Genomic DNA, 14,151 nt, shown 5'->3' on the forward strand with positions numbered 1-14,151 from the left:
TCTTCTACATAAGAAAATGATATGAAATAAATTTTTTATATAAAAAAAAGTTAATTTAAAATTTTCATACAAATATTTTATGTGATTAATGTAAATGAAAAAAATTATCTAAAATAACTGTTAATTATTTAATAGTAAAAAAAAAATTTTATTTTTCACGTGATTTAAAATTTATCGTTACTTATTAATATTTATATCAATCATGTTAATATGTAAAATTTTATAGATTGATCTTTAGTTAATTTCTTGTTACTTATATATAATTATTTTAAAAATGTATATAAAAATGAAAAGTATGTAACATCTTGACTATTCAATATATTAATGAATATATATATATATTTATATATCTTTTTTATAGGTAGATATATTTATATATAAAATTTAATAATTAATTTATTTTTAATATTATCTTTTTAATTACTTTTCCTTTAATACTTTTTTTAATAACATTTATATTCTTTAAAAAAATAATTTTTTATCTATAAATTATTTATTTCTATTACAAGAAAAAGAAATAAAAGTAATTAAATTAGCTATTAAGATGTTTTTAACTAAGATAAAATTAAAATTTTTTTTCCTTTTAATTATATTGAATTCTTAACATTTTAGTATTGAAGCATAAAATTTTTTTATGAAACTATAATATATAAAATTTAATTTCTTGATATAATGAGTTTAATATTATAATGTGATTAAAATTGAAAAATGAAAGTGTTTAAAAAAAATAATTATAAAATTTAATTAAGTTTAAAAATATTTTAAGACATTTAAAATCTAACAAATAAATAGGTTTTTTATGTAATGTTAAAGTACTTTAATTTTCAATTTACGTCACTCATTAAAATATAAAAATAAACTTTTTTTTTTGTATTTTATTTTTTTAACAATAATAAATAAACCATTTTTACATTAAAACATACTTACTTTTTTTTTTGTCAAAACGTTATTAATGTAAATTTTAAGAAATATGTTAAATAATTATAAATAATAGTACAAATTAAACAATTTTACTTAATTTCCTTAAAATTATTTAGAATATATTAAATATCATATGTTAAAATTACGTAAAGAGTAAATTAAAAGGTTATATAACATATATATATTTATGAATACATTAAATTTTTAATAATTTTTTTTTAATTTTTTCTTAGAAAAAAATTTTTTTTATATAAATAGATTTTTTTAATCTGCTTAATAATTTACTAATGATATTTAATTTATCAGGAAAATAAATTGAACTACTAAAATAAATATATAATTAATTTTTCAAAAAATATTAACATCATTTACTTAGTAATATTTATAAATATTAATTATTCAAAAATTATTACTTTAAGGTTGGTTGTGTAATAAAATTTAAAACATTTTTATGATTATATATTTATGTTTGAATATTTCAAATATAACAATTATAATTTAGTTGAAGAAAATTTCATTTTTTGTCATTGTTATTGTATTAAAAGTAGTTTTTTTTTTATCAAATTACATATATACTTTTGTCTAGAAACGCTAGCAAAAATTAAGAGTAGCAACAACTGACAAAACATTATTTTAAACAAATTTTTACTTAAGTACTTTAATAAATAAAAGACATAAGGTAAAAGAGTAATTAAAAAATTTTTTTTATCTTATAATTTTTATCATAGAATGAATTTTTTTTTAATTCATATAATTTAAATAAATGTTTCTGAAATTATAAAAATCAATCTCACAAATATGTTAAATTTTATATTAGTCATTGATATATTTAAAATTAAAATTAATATTAATATAAAAACTATTGAAAAAAAATTGTTTATATAGCTAACAAATTAACAAAGCTAAAATCAATTTTTCTTTATTTTTTTCTTATAATTTTATTGTTAAAAAATTTATGTTAACATTAAAAATTTTTACCTATCATTTTAAAAAAAAATAGTTAATATAGTTAAAATAAAAAAATTGAAATAAAAGTAGTGTCTTCAAATTTTATTACAAAAAGAAAAAAAATTCTTTTTAACTCTTTTGTTTGACTTATTTCTATCTTTAAAAAAACATACACACATCAAATATCAAACTATAGAACAATATATTTAAAATTCCAATAAAAATGTATGTAATATAAAAATTAAAAAGACAATACTCTTTATGTGTTTTTATAACAAAAAATAATTGATTTTCCTTTTGTCATTATATAACCATTATTAAAAGTTTTTATAAATTAATTATCATATATAATTTATATTCATTATTTAAGATAAGAAATAATTTATAAAAGAAAAATGCCGTTAAGTACAAATTTATAAAAAAGTTTTATAATTCTTTGTTTATAATAATAATGGATTTATACAAATTATATTATTAATAAAATATTTACAATTACAATAGTGATAAATTTTTATATAATACAAAGAAAAAATCTTTTTTTTTTTTTAAAACATTTATTCAGATAAAAAAATTTTTATATTACAAGAATAAAAGTAAATATAATAATTTAAAAATTTTTTAATATCATAAACACTTGCCAATAATTTCAATTAAAAAAAGGGGTTAATAAAACAATTTCTTATTATAATTAAATAATAAATGCTATTTAATAATTAAAAACACACAAATTAAAAACCATTGTTATCAAAAAAATGTAATAAAAGTCAAATAAAGGAAATTTGAATGAAACAAAAACAATCGCATTGTTACATAACTTTGATTATTGTGTATTCAATTTTATTATACTAATATAGATACTAGAAATAATAAAAATATTTCTTTATTTCTATTCTTCAAAATTTAATTGTCATTCATTTTATTACTACTATCATCAGATGATGAGGAATCTGTTTGATTACCATTTTGATTCTTAGATGATTCATCATTTTTTGAAATATTATAGTTGAAATCTACATTAGATACAGGACTAAGATTAAAAACAACACTTTTAGCTCTACTTTGACGACTATCCTTATTTTGGTCGTTATCTCTTTTAAGAATAGGATTAGGAAAGACCCTATTAGGAGAGTTTGCAACTTCATATATAACTCTATTTTCTTGTTCATTATCAATAACAAATATTTCATCTTGATTTTCACCATCCGATAAAACAACATCACGAGGCCATGCCTCTTTTGGATAAACTTTTTTAGGTTTATTATTCATTTCATTGTTGTCCTGATTATCAGTTGACGACATCTTTAAAAATAAACAAACAAAAAAAAAGATTAAAATTCAAATTAAGCAAGAAAGTAATTCTAAAAAAAATATAATAATATAAAAATAGTTAGAAAAGTTTTAATATATAAGTTAGGTATTGGTATATAAAAATAAATTGTAGTATGGACAACGTGTGATTTTTCCATATAACTACTTTTTCAATACAAAATGATAAATTTAACAAAGAATTTTAAACATTAATGTTTAATTAATGTAAAAATGTTTATAAAAGTAATAGGTTAAAAGTTATTAACTTATTAATTACATAACTAATATAATATCTTTACAATTATTTATTAATTTATTACTTAAAATATATAATAATATTAGCATTATATTACAATTTGTTAAAAAAAATCTGTTAATAATTCCATAGATAATAAAAATAAATAAAAATTAAAGCTATATGGGAGTTTTATAATTTTGACCTATTAAAAATGCTTTTTAAAGCTTGTTGTGGGAAAATTATTAAAATGAACAATATATTATGATCTTATAATTTAATAATATATTATGGATAATGATGTGAATATATTATTAAAAAAAAAGATTCTTAAACAATTTTTTTTTCGTTATATATAAATACATTAATTTTATTTGTATTAATTATATTTTTCAAAATATTTATAACCCAAACATTTAAAAAAAAAATAAATTTCATAAAGAATATATACAGTTAAAAAAAATTAAGAAAATTAAATTAAAATACTACGTCAATCTTTTTCAATCGTCATATAAATATGTATAAAAAAAAAGTATATATTTATAAAATGAACTTTAAGATATATTATAAATTTGGAAGTATATAAAAAAAAAAAATAATTTCTTTTTTTTTTTACAAATACTTTTTTCAATAATATGTTAAATTAAAATGTACTATAAAAAAAAGACATGGTTTTTAAGATATTATAGAACAAATTAAAGAAAAAAGTTTTACTGATATTATTAAAAACACAATACATTTTATTTATTTCTAATAAAAGTAATATTAAAAGCATTTTGGGAACAACACAGTATTAAAGTTGGTAAGAGTATAAATTACGACGAGGTGTTAATTGTATAAAAACTATAATATCTATCTAAGATGTTGGAAGTACTTAACTTATATATTTATATATATTATAATTATATATATATATACCAAAATAAACTAATTGTTTGATACTTTTTATGTTATTGGAATATAAAATATACAAAGACTATTTTCAAATAATGATTTATAATTTGAATAAAAATAAAATAATAAAAAGCAATCAAAAGAAAAAAAAAAGTTTAAAATAAATATATATCCTAAAATATGTAGTTTTATAAAATAAATAAATTTTATTAGATATAATATTAATATATAAGGATTTATAATAAAAATGAAATAAAGAAATTACTTTAAGTTGACTGGTAAAAATATTTACTACTAAAGTACTAATTTTTTTTGAAGAAATTTAAGCAAATTTGTTAAAGGTAAATACTACAAAAAAATTATAAAATAGATATATATAATTATAATAATTTATCATCAATATTTCTACTTTTGATAAACTTCATTTATTTTAAAATAAAAAAAAAATATATATGTTTCAATAAAATTGTGTATAAAAATGAATACATACTTTTTTTTTTTAAAATTCAAAGCCAACTATGTTTTTTAAAATATTTATTTTATAGCATACAAAACAAGCAGGTACATCAACAACTCATTCCATGAATAATATTTATTTATACTTTATTATAATAATACTATTTCTTCAATAAAATAATATAACCTATCTTCTTTTTATCAACATTTGATTTTAAGTTTTTCTTTTCCTTTTTTTTGTATAATTTTAATCATAATTATACTCAATAAATTTTATTTATGATATAATATTATATAAATATATATAATGTGAAAGCAATCAGATAAATTGTTAGAAAAATATTTCTATTAATATTTTTGAAATTTTCAAATTATTCACTTTATTTAATATATATTGCTGCTAGTTATCTCTTTGTGATAAATAAAATAAAATATTTGCTTTAGAAAATATTCTAACAATTATACCAAAATATAAAAGAACTGATAAAATGAACTTTCTCAAAACTTTTATTAATAAAAAAAAAGATGTATTTGAAGTTTGAAAATAATTTTATTATATATTTATTTGAATTTTAAAAAATAATAACATTGATTATTTACAATAATTTATGTTACTTTCTTATATCAAATTTTTTTTTTTAATGTTACCAGTGTAAGTTATTTTATATATAAGTATTTTTTTTTAAGGTTAATATATATAGTGGGAATTTTAATAAACTTTTATATTTAAATATATATATATTTATTATTAATAATGTTTTGATTTTAATCAAAATATTTTATATTTATTTGAATATATAAAATTTAAAATTTATCATTTTCTTATATTAATTGAAAAGTATCTATATATATTTATTTATTTTTCCATTATAGTAATGTAGTTAATAATATTATTAACTTAGTATATATAAATATTATGTTAAAAAAAAATTTATCTATGCTATAAGTATAATATATTTGTAAAATTTTTTCTTATTGAATATTTATAATTATTGATAAATATTTTTCCAATAATCAAACATCTAAAAATATTTTAAAAATATTATAAAAATTAATTATTAATTGTAGTATTATTTAAGAACAGTGCAATATTTTTTTGTATATTAATATTAAAAAAATATAGTAATATTTTATGTTAAAATGTATATATTTACCACTTTTTAGTACTTCATTAGATATTTATTGTGATCATTTCAATGTTTTCTATATTATCTGTTAAGTTTTTTTTGTTGATAATTTGTTATACACATAAATTATTTTCTTATCGTTTTATGGAATTACTTATTTGTTATCAATATATTTTAAAGTATTATAAGTTAAATGATGATATATAGGATGACATTATTGTATACTTTTTTATGCAGAAAAAAAAAACAAAATGTTATTTAACATTATATAAAGGTCAATATTAACATTTATTTATTTTTTTAAAGATGATACATCTATATACTTTAAATAAAGTTAAAATTTTAAAATTATACGTGTAATATTATAAGAGTTATTTACAAATCATTTACTTTATAAATAGTGGTGTTATTAATAATATTCATTACTTATTCTAATACTTAAAATTAATACTTGTTATATTATTTTATAAGTAACATATTCTTAAAAATTTTGCCTTTTCTCAAATATTTATATCCTATGATAAGAGGACAACAAATATTCAGATAAATATTATATAACATACTACTACTATATTGATTTATTCACAACTTTTTTTATTTTAGTTATGTCATATATTAAAAAGATTATTTCAACAAAACCATTCTCTGGTCAAAAACCTGGAACTTCTGGTTTAAGAAAAAAAGTTTTTGAATTTCAACAACCAAATTATACTGAAAATTTTATTCAATGTATCTTAAATGGTGGACTTGGTGATAAAAAACAAGGTTCTACTCTTGTTGTTGGTGGTGATGGAAGATATCTTTGTCCTGAGGCTGTTAGTCTTATCATAAAAATTTCTGCTGCAAATGGTGTATGTATAATAAAAATTTATTTTTTTTTATCTTATTAATTTTATACTTTTAGATTTCTAAACTTATAATTGGTAAAGATGGAATTCTTTCAACTCCAGCTGTTTCAAATTTAATTAGAAAATACAAGACATCAGGTGGTATAATACTTACAGCATCACATAATCCTGGAGGCCCAAAAAATGACTTTGGTATTAAATTTAATTGTTCTAATGGTGGTCCAGCACCTGATAATGTAACTGAAGAAATTTTTAATTTTACCAAGACAATTACAAATTATGAAATATGTCCTGATCTTCAAGTTGATTTTAGTGTATTAGGAGAAAATAAGTATAATATTGAGGGTGTTGGAGAATTTAGTGTACAAGTAATAGATCCAGTTGATGATTATGTAAAATTAATGAAAGAAATTTTTGACTTTGATGCCATAAAAACTTACATTTCATCTGGAATTAATGTTCTTGTAGATTCACTTCATGGTGTTACAGGACCATATGCTAAAAAAATATTAATTGATGAATTAGGTTGCCCTGTATCATCTGTTTTAAATGCAACACCAAAACCAGATTTTGGTGGTGGTCATCCTGATCCTAATCTTACATATGCTGCTGGTCTAGTCAATGTTATGAAAAGTGGTACATATGATATTGGAGCCGCTTTTGATGGAGATGGTGATAGAAATATGATATTAGGAAAATATGGTTTTTTTGTTACTCCAAGTGATTCATTAGCTGTTATTGCTAATAATCTTGAACATATCCCATATTTTAGAAAATCATCAGTTAATGGTTTTGCTCGTTCAATGCCTACAGGAATGGCAGTTGATTTAGTTGGTAAAGCTAAAAATATTAATGTTTATGAAGTACCAACAGGTTGGAAATATTTTGGAAATTTAATGGATGCTAAAAAAATATCACTATGTGGTGAGGAATCATTTGGTACTGGTTCTGATCATATTAGAGAAAAAGATGGTATTTGGGCATTTTTAGCTTGGTTACAAATTTTAGCAGCTCAAAAAAAATCTGTTGAAGATATTATTAAAGAACATTGGCAAACATTTGGAAGAAATGTCTTTTTAAGATATGATTATGAAAATGTTGATGCACAAAGTGCTAATTTACTTATGTCATTTTTAAAACCTCAATTAATGGTTTTACCTGGAAGTGATATTGAATCTAATGGTAAAAAATTTAGTGTTATTAAAGGTGATGATTTTAATTATACAGATCCTGTTGATAATAGTGTCACAAAAAATCAAGGATCAAGAATATTTTTTTCTGATGGTAGTCGTATTGTATTCCGTTTATCTGGTACAGGTAGTGCTGGTGCTACTATTAGATTATATTGTGAATATTACATTCCAAAGTCTGATAGTGAAAATTTATACAAAAATGCTCAAGATCTTCTTAAACCATTAGCACTTGTTGCATTAGATATTTGTAAGATGGAACAATTTACTGGACGCAAGGAACCAACTGTTATAACATAATTAAATTAGTCTGACTGAAATTTATTATTATTGTTATTATAAAAACTTTTATTCTTTCAAATTTAACATTTTATAAACATTAAAAGAAAAAACAAAATAAAACAATATTTTAAATTACATTGATAAATGAAGGATATATATAAACATTTATTATAAATTAAACATACTAATAATTTAAGATTGTCATGTAGTATAAATTTACAAGTTTTATATTCTCTATTAATAAGTATTTGAACTAATAATTTTATTATATACAATGGCAATCATAATAAAATTATGGTACAAACAATTTTGTTCCACTCCCATTGTAATAATGTAGACATATAAATTTGATATATACCTAAGACAGGCCCAACCTTTTTAAAATATATAATTTATAGTTATTCGCATGCTATTATGCTTCTTTTTTAATTTTAATTTTTTTTTTTGTCTTAATATAAATTATCTTAAAAAAAAATACTTAAAAGTTTTTTATACTTTTTAATTATAATCAAAATAGTATATATATATAAATACTTGCCAAAAATATTATATTAACATTTTTTTTATTATCATTTGATATTAATACTTACACTAGATCTAATACATTAAAAACATGAGGTACAGGCTGGTATGCTTTTATACATATCAGACAAACGCCGATATATTAAAGGGCAGAATTTTTTTTTTATTTTAAAGGAATAAACTCTAAATGTATTTGATAATTTTATTATCACTTTTCTCATTAAATAAATTTATTAATAATATATATACATATATGTATTTATATTATTTTTTTTTATAAACAAAAACAATTAAATATTATATTTTAGATAAAGTTCAATCTTAATATTAGTTATTAAAATGATCACAAAAAAAAAATACATTTATATATAATTGTATTTATTGACCATGTAAACTTTGTTTATATAAATATTTATTTATTCTTATTTTCAATATACCACCTACAATTTTATATTATTATTGTATTTTTTTTTCTCTTTCAGAACAAAAAAATGACATTTAAATTTTGTGGACTTAAATATATTTTTAACAATATAATATTGTTTAAAAAAGATGATAAAAAAAGTACTAATAACAATGAGATAGGTTAGTGAAATATTATGTTATCTATAACTATATATATATTATTATTATCTTTTTTTTTTAAATATTTTCAGAAGCAGAAATAAATCAACGTTTTGCTGTATTTAGTAGAGCCAGATCACTTAAATTAATTGGACCAAATTTGATTCGAAGAGGTTCTGATATAATAAATGTTGAGGCAATGATTTGTGATATCTTACCTGATGATAAATAAAAATTTAAGGGAAAAAAAAACAAATATTGTTCAAAAAAAGTTATTTGGATATAGTGGTCGTAATGAAGATAATTTTACTTGCCATTATTTGCCACTTTATAATACTGATATGTTATCTATATGACAACATTTTCTTGTTACATTAATTGGCATTATTATCTTTTTTTTTTTGTAGTATATTGGTACCATTTACTAATTGTTTTTTTAATTTAATTTAGAAGTAAAAATTTTGTCTAAAAATGTATATTTTATTTTTTTATAAATTTACAATATAACAATATAATTTATATATGTAATATATATATATATATATTTATGTTTTAAAAATATGATGCTGATTTGGCGTGACAACGAAGAAAATACTCAGGCTTTTGATATTTTGCAAAGAAACTAAATTAAAATATATTATTAATTTCTAGAAAATTAAAAGATAAGTATAATTACCTTGCGGTAGCATTATAATATTGTGGGGTCTTAAGATTATGATTTCCATGTGCTAAGTTGTAACAGACGGGAAAACTATTGTTTATGTGAATTTTGCCATAATTAATGCCAGTAATGTACTAAAAAATGTATAAAAAGTTTACTTATTTATTATCTCACCTGAATTGATATAAAAAGTAACAGACATATATTAATAAGCATATTTATTATATTTTAAAAAAATATAAATTTACACGAAAATCGTTTTTGTGATTGTTTCTGAAAATAAATAGGAAATATAAAGATTATTATATCTAGATAAAAATACTAGTTGTGATTTTATATATTATTTATTCATTCATTTTTCTTCCTCATAATATACTTTAAAAGTAGTATCTCTCTTTTTTCATTTTAAAGAGTTTAACAATAAAAGTGTATAATCTAATCTTTTACTTAAAAAAAAATTATAAGTACACAAACAAAATGATTAAAAGAAAGAATATAATGATTCTTCACAAATAAGTTTGTCTTCAATTTGAAGATATTTAAAGAAAGAATAAATGAATAATTATTTTAAAAAAAAATATATCATAAATTAAATGAATAACAGTATTGCGCAATATATTTATAAAAAGAATTTAGACATATGAGAACCTGATTAAATTATTTTACCGTCTCAAATATATTGCTAACTAGTCTTATAATAATGGACTAATAATTTTTGTTTCCAATGACATTTATACTTTGTCATAAGAAAACTTTTTTGTAATAGTAAAAAAAATAACAAGTATTTTCCTGTCATTTTAAATTTCTTTAAAGTCAAATATTTTATTATAATTAACGTAAATTTATGCTTATCATTATACAATATACATAATCAAGTTTAATATTATATTTCGTTTAGCTATTGAAGTTTAACAAATAAAGTTTAAAAAAAAGTTATATTTATTTTCATGCATTAAACATAAATCATATGTTTTATTTAATAAACATTTAGCTAATAAGCAACTTTTGTTTTTTTTTAATATATTTTCATCTATCGACTTTTAAATTAAATTTAGAATCAGTATTTTATTTTGATAAGATATGTGTAAATTGTTTTAAATTTATAAAAAAAAAAACACGAAATTTTTATTTTACATACTATTGATATAATGCTTTAATGTCACATCAATTTTTAATTTTGTCATCAAAAAAGTATATTATATATTAAAATAAATTTAAAGTTTATTCTATTAATTTTTATAAATATTAAAACGTTTTTATAAAAATTGTAATATTTGAATGATACAAATATGTGAAAATAAAAGTAAAATAAATTTAAAATACATTTTTAAAAAAAGTCCATTAAATAAAGTAATTAAAAATGTTTTGCCACATTAATAAGTATTAATGTTTTTTTTTGCTTCTAGTTGTAAAACCAATACTATTAAATCCACCACTTATAATTTTTTCATTATGTTCTTTTATCTGATTTTCTAAAATTGTTCTATTTCTATAGTTATATCTTGTAAAATTAAGATTTCCTGGTTTGTAATCTTCATTTACTATAATTTCAGGCAATGCTTTCATTATAAATTCTTTATCATCTTCTTTAACAACTTTCTTTTTCATTTTACCATCTAGTCTCATTCCTTCACCCTGAAAAACTTTAGCATTTATCTCTTTAAATGATGGTAATTCTGGTCCTTCAGGCATTTCAGAAGATTTTTTTTCTGGTTCCTCCTCTTGATAACCAACAGGTGGTGCAAAATCAACATTAAGATCACATTCAATTACACTAACTGCATTAGCGGGTTCTAATTTTACTACTTTAACACTATAATCTGTATCATTGTATCTGAAAGTGATAAGATCATTGATAGTGAAACAACAAAATTTTGCTAATTCCGTTTCTAAAACTGCTCTTGGATCAGTTATATCCAAAAAATCAACTGATTGTGGTTGTAACTTGGCATAAGTAGCTTTAGGAAGTTGAACATATTCAATTGATATTAAATCACCATCATTTACTAACAATTGTTCCATCATCTATTTAACAAATATTTTTAGAAAAAAAATTTAATTATTTTATGTACATACCCAAGATGGAAGATAAACTTTTCCTTCTTCAGCACTAAATTCTAAAACACCACAATGAGTTGCACGTTGAATTTCAGTATTTGTGTTTAAAAGTTTAAACATCATTGGATACTCAATATTGCTTCTCATTAGATAATCTAATGCACTTGATGGTAAAAGAATCTAAAATTAACAAAAAAAAGAAAGTGTATACTTTTATATTTTAAAATAAGCTACTTACTTTTCCCCCAAAATTAAGATTTGAAATTTTATCATGGTCAGCATTTGCATAATAAATCATAGAAAAACATCTTAATTGTGATTTATATGGTAGTATAGGAATACCTAAATTTTCCATTAAATGTTGTAACATGTTTTTTTGAGTTTTAATAAAATATTTATCGACTAAAAGCCTTTTTATTATGAGAAAAAATAACAGGTGTCTTAATTGGAAGTTAAAAAAACAAAGTTGGATAATGGTTTCTATGAACAAATTATATATTAAAATTATATGATAATTAATGAATAAAGAAAATAATTATATGAATTAAATAATTTATTGTCAATAAAAATTAATATTAAAAAAATATTAGTAATTGATAAACAAGTAGAGGATTAATTAATGAAAAATTTATGAAAACACTAGTTTCACGATAATTATTATTTAAAAAATAAAAATATTTTTGTTTTTTAGATATTATTTTATTATATTATGAGGTAATTTAAAATATTAATGGAATATTAATAAAATTATATTCAAGTATTTATTAATAATTTTGTTGAAATATTTAAAATAAATCAACATATAATATAATGTGTATTTTAATTCATAAGAATTTTTTATCTATTAAACATTGGCAAAAATTTGTATATAATTTTAAATATATAAATTGTGAATTATTATAATAAAATGCCAATGAAGTGGAATTTTAATTAAAAAAAATCAGAAGCACACTTTTTATTTAAATAGTGAAATTTGGTTATTTATCACCATTCCTCAATAAAATTTCAATTCCCATTGGTGGCTAGCAATCAAAATTTGTTTGATTTAAAAATATTAATTAAATAAAATGTTTATTTATATTGTATTTTAGATGTTAAATTTAAAGTGTTTATTTGTTGGATGATATGTATAACCAGTTCAAACTAAATTCAAAGAGTTATGTTAGATAAATAATTAAATATGTTTTAAAATATAAAATGCCATTTTAATTTTTCACTTTACTAGCTAACATTTTTAAATAGTTTCTTTTTTTTAGAACTTAAACTTCCTTCTTTTTTTCAATAAATTGTTTATTAATTGTTTAATTTAAAAAACTTATTAATAAATTCTATTTATAAATAATTACTTTTATTAATTTCTCTTTATATAATTTATATTTCTTAAATATTTTTTTTTATACAAAAACAAATATTTTAAATATCAATAGTAATTATTAATAATTTTTATACAAAAAAGGATTGTTTTTGATTTCTATTTTTAAAAAAAAAAAATAAAAGTTTTAATAATGTAAATTAATGATGTAATTAATGTCATAAAACTTTATTTTTAAATTTATTTGCTTAACAATATATAATTATAATTAAAAATAGTTTATAATTTTGAATAATTAAAAAAAAATGATCTCAAATATTTCCACGCCTTATTTTTATAGATATTTTATACTAAAAAAAAAGAAAATAAATTTATTTGTTATTTTCTAATATCCTAATATTTTAATTTTATCAATAAATACTAATTTTTTTTGAAAAAAAAAACTTACAAGTCATGTAGTACAATTTTTTGTTCAATAAATACTAATTCTAAACAAATAGTTTATATAAAATGTTAATTAGTAGCATTTTCCTGATGATACCATATATCTATAGCTAAAATTATAATAACATGTTATTGAAATTTTCGCTGTTAAATGTTTTATAAAAAAAAAAGAGATTACATAGCGATTTCCTCAATTATATAAATATTATACTGAATATTATAAAAAATAGACTTAGAAAAATCAGAACATCGTCAGCCATATTATCTTTTAACAAATATATTTTATACATGAATAATTTTTATAAAAAAAAAAAGAATGTAAGTTAAATTTTTTATTATAACATCATTTTTATTAGAATGTTAAAAATTAGCCTTCTCGTA

At 18.4% G+C, this 14,151-nt stretch overlaps 5 protein-coding genes across 5 annotated transcripts; 2 read left to right on the top strand and 3 right to left on the bottom strand.

Annotated features, from left to right (window-relative positions):
- Positions 1–2,769: 2,769 nt before the first annotated feature.
- On the bottom strand, positions 2,770–3,168 carry SRAE_X000021400 (Hypothetical protein; the record flags this gene model as incomplete). The annotated part of the gene is made up of 1 exon (XM_024644531.1): positions 2,770–3,168. The coding sequence occupies one exon, from the start codon at positions 3,166–3,168 to the stop codon at positions 2,770–2,772; it is 399 nt and encodes a 132-aa protein (XP_024510080.1).
- Positions 3,169–6,494: 3,326 nt separating this feature from the next.
- On the top strand, positions 6,495–8,227 carry SRAE_X000021500 (Phosphoglucomutase-1; the record flags this gene model as incomplete). The annotated part of the gene is made up of 2 exons (XM_024644532.1): positions 6,495–6,740; positions 6,794–8,227. The coding sequence occupies 2 exons, from the start codon at positions 6,495–6,497 to the stop codon at positions 8,225–8,227; spliced, it is 1,680 nt and encodes a 559-aa protein (XP_024510081.1).
- Positions 8,228–9,222: 995 nt separating this feature from the next.
- Positions 9,223–9,527, top strand: SRAE_X000021600 (Hypothetical protein; the record flags this gene model as incomplete). Its single annotated transcript, XM_024644533.1, has 2 exons — positions 9,223–9,316; positions 9,388–9,527. 2 exons carry the CDS (start codon positions 9,223–9,225, stop codon positions 9,525–9,527), a joined length of 234 nt encoding a protein of 77 aa, XP_024510082.1.
- A 320-nt stretch (positions 9,528–9,847) lies between these two features.
- Positions 9,848–10,172, bottom strand: SRAE_X000021700 (Hypothetical protein; the record flags this gene model as incomplete). The annotated part of the gene is made up of 3 exons (XM_024644534.1): positions 9,848–9,917; positions 9,972–10,090; positions 10,131–10,172. 3 exons carry the CDS (start codon positions 10,170–10,172, stop codon positions 9,848–9,850), a joined length of 231 nt encoding a protein of 76 aa, XP_024510083.1.
- A 1,167-nt stretch (positions 10,173–11,339) lies between these two features.
- On the bottom strand, positions 11,340–12,384 carry SRAE_X000021800 (Ubiquitin fusion degradation protein 1 homolog; the record flags this gene model as incomplete). The annotated part of the gene is made up of 3 exons (XM_024644535.1): positions 11,340–11,981; positions 12,033–12,194; positions 12,253–12,384. The coding sequence occupies 3 exons, from the start codon at positions 12,382–12,384 to the stop codon at positions 11,340–11,342; spliced, it is 936 nt and encodes a 311-aa protein (XP_024510084.1).
- Between the last annotated feature and the right edge of the window lie 1,767 nt (positions 12,385–14,151).

Source organism: Strongyloides ratti (assembly GCF_001040885.1).
Source record: "Strongyloides ratti genome assembly S_ratti_ED321, chromosome : X".
NCBI classification, from domain to species: domain Eukaryota; kingdom Metazoa; phylum Nematoda; class Chromadorea; order Rhabditida; family Strongyloididae; genus Strongyloides; species Strongyloides ratti.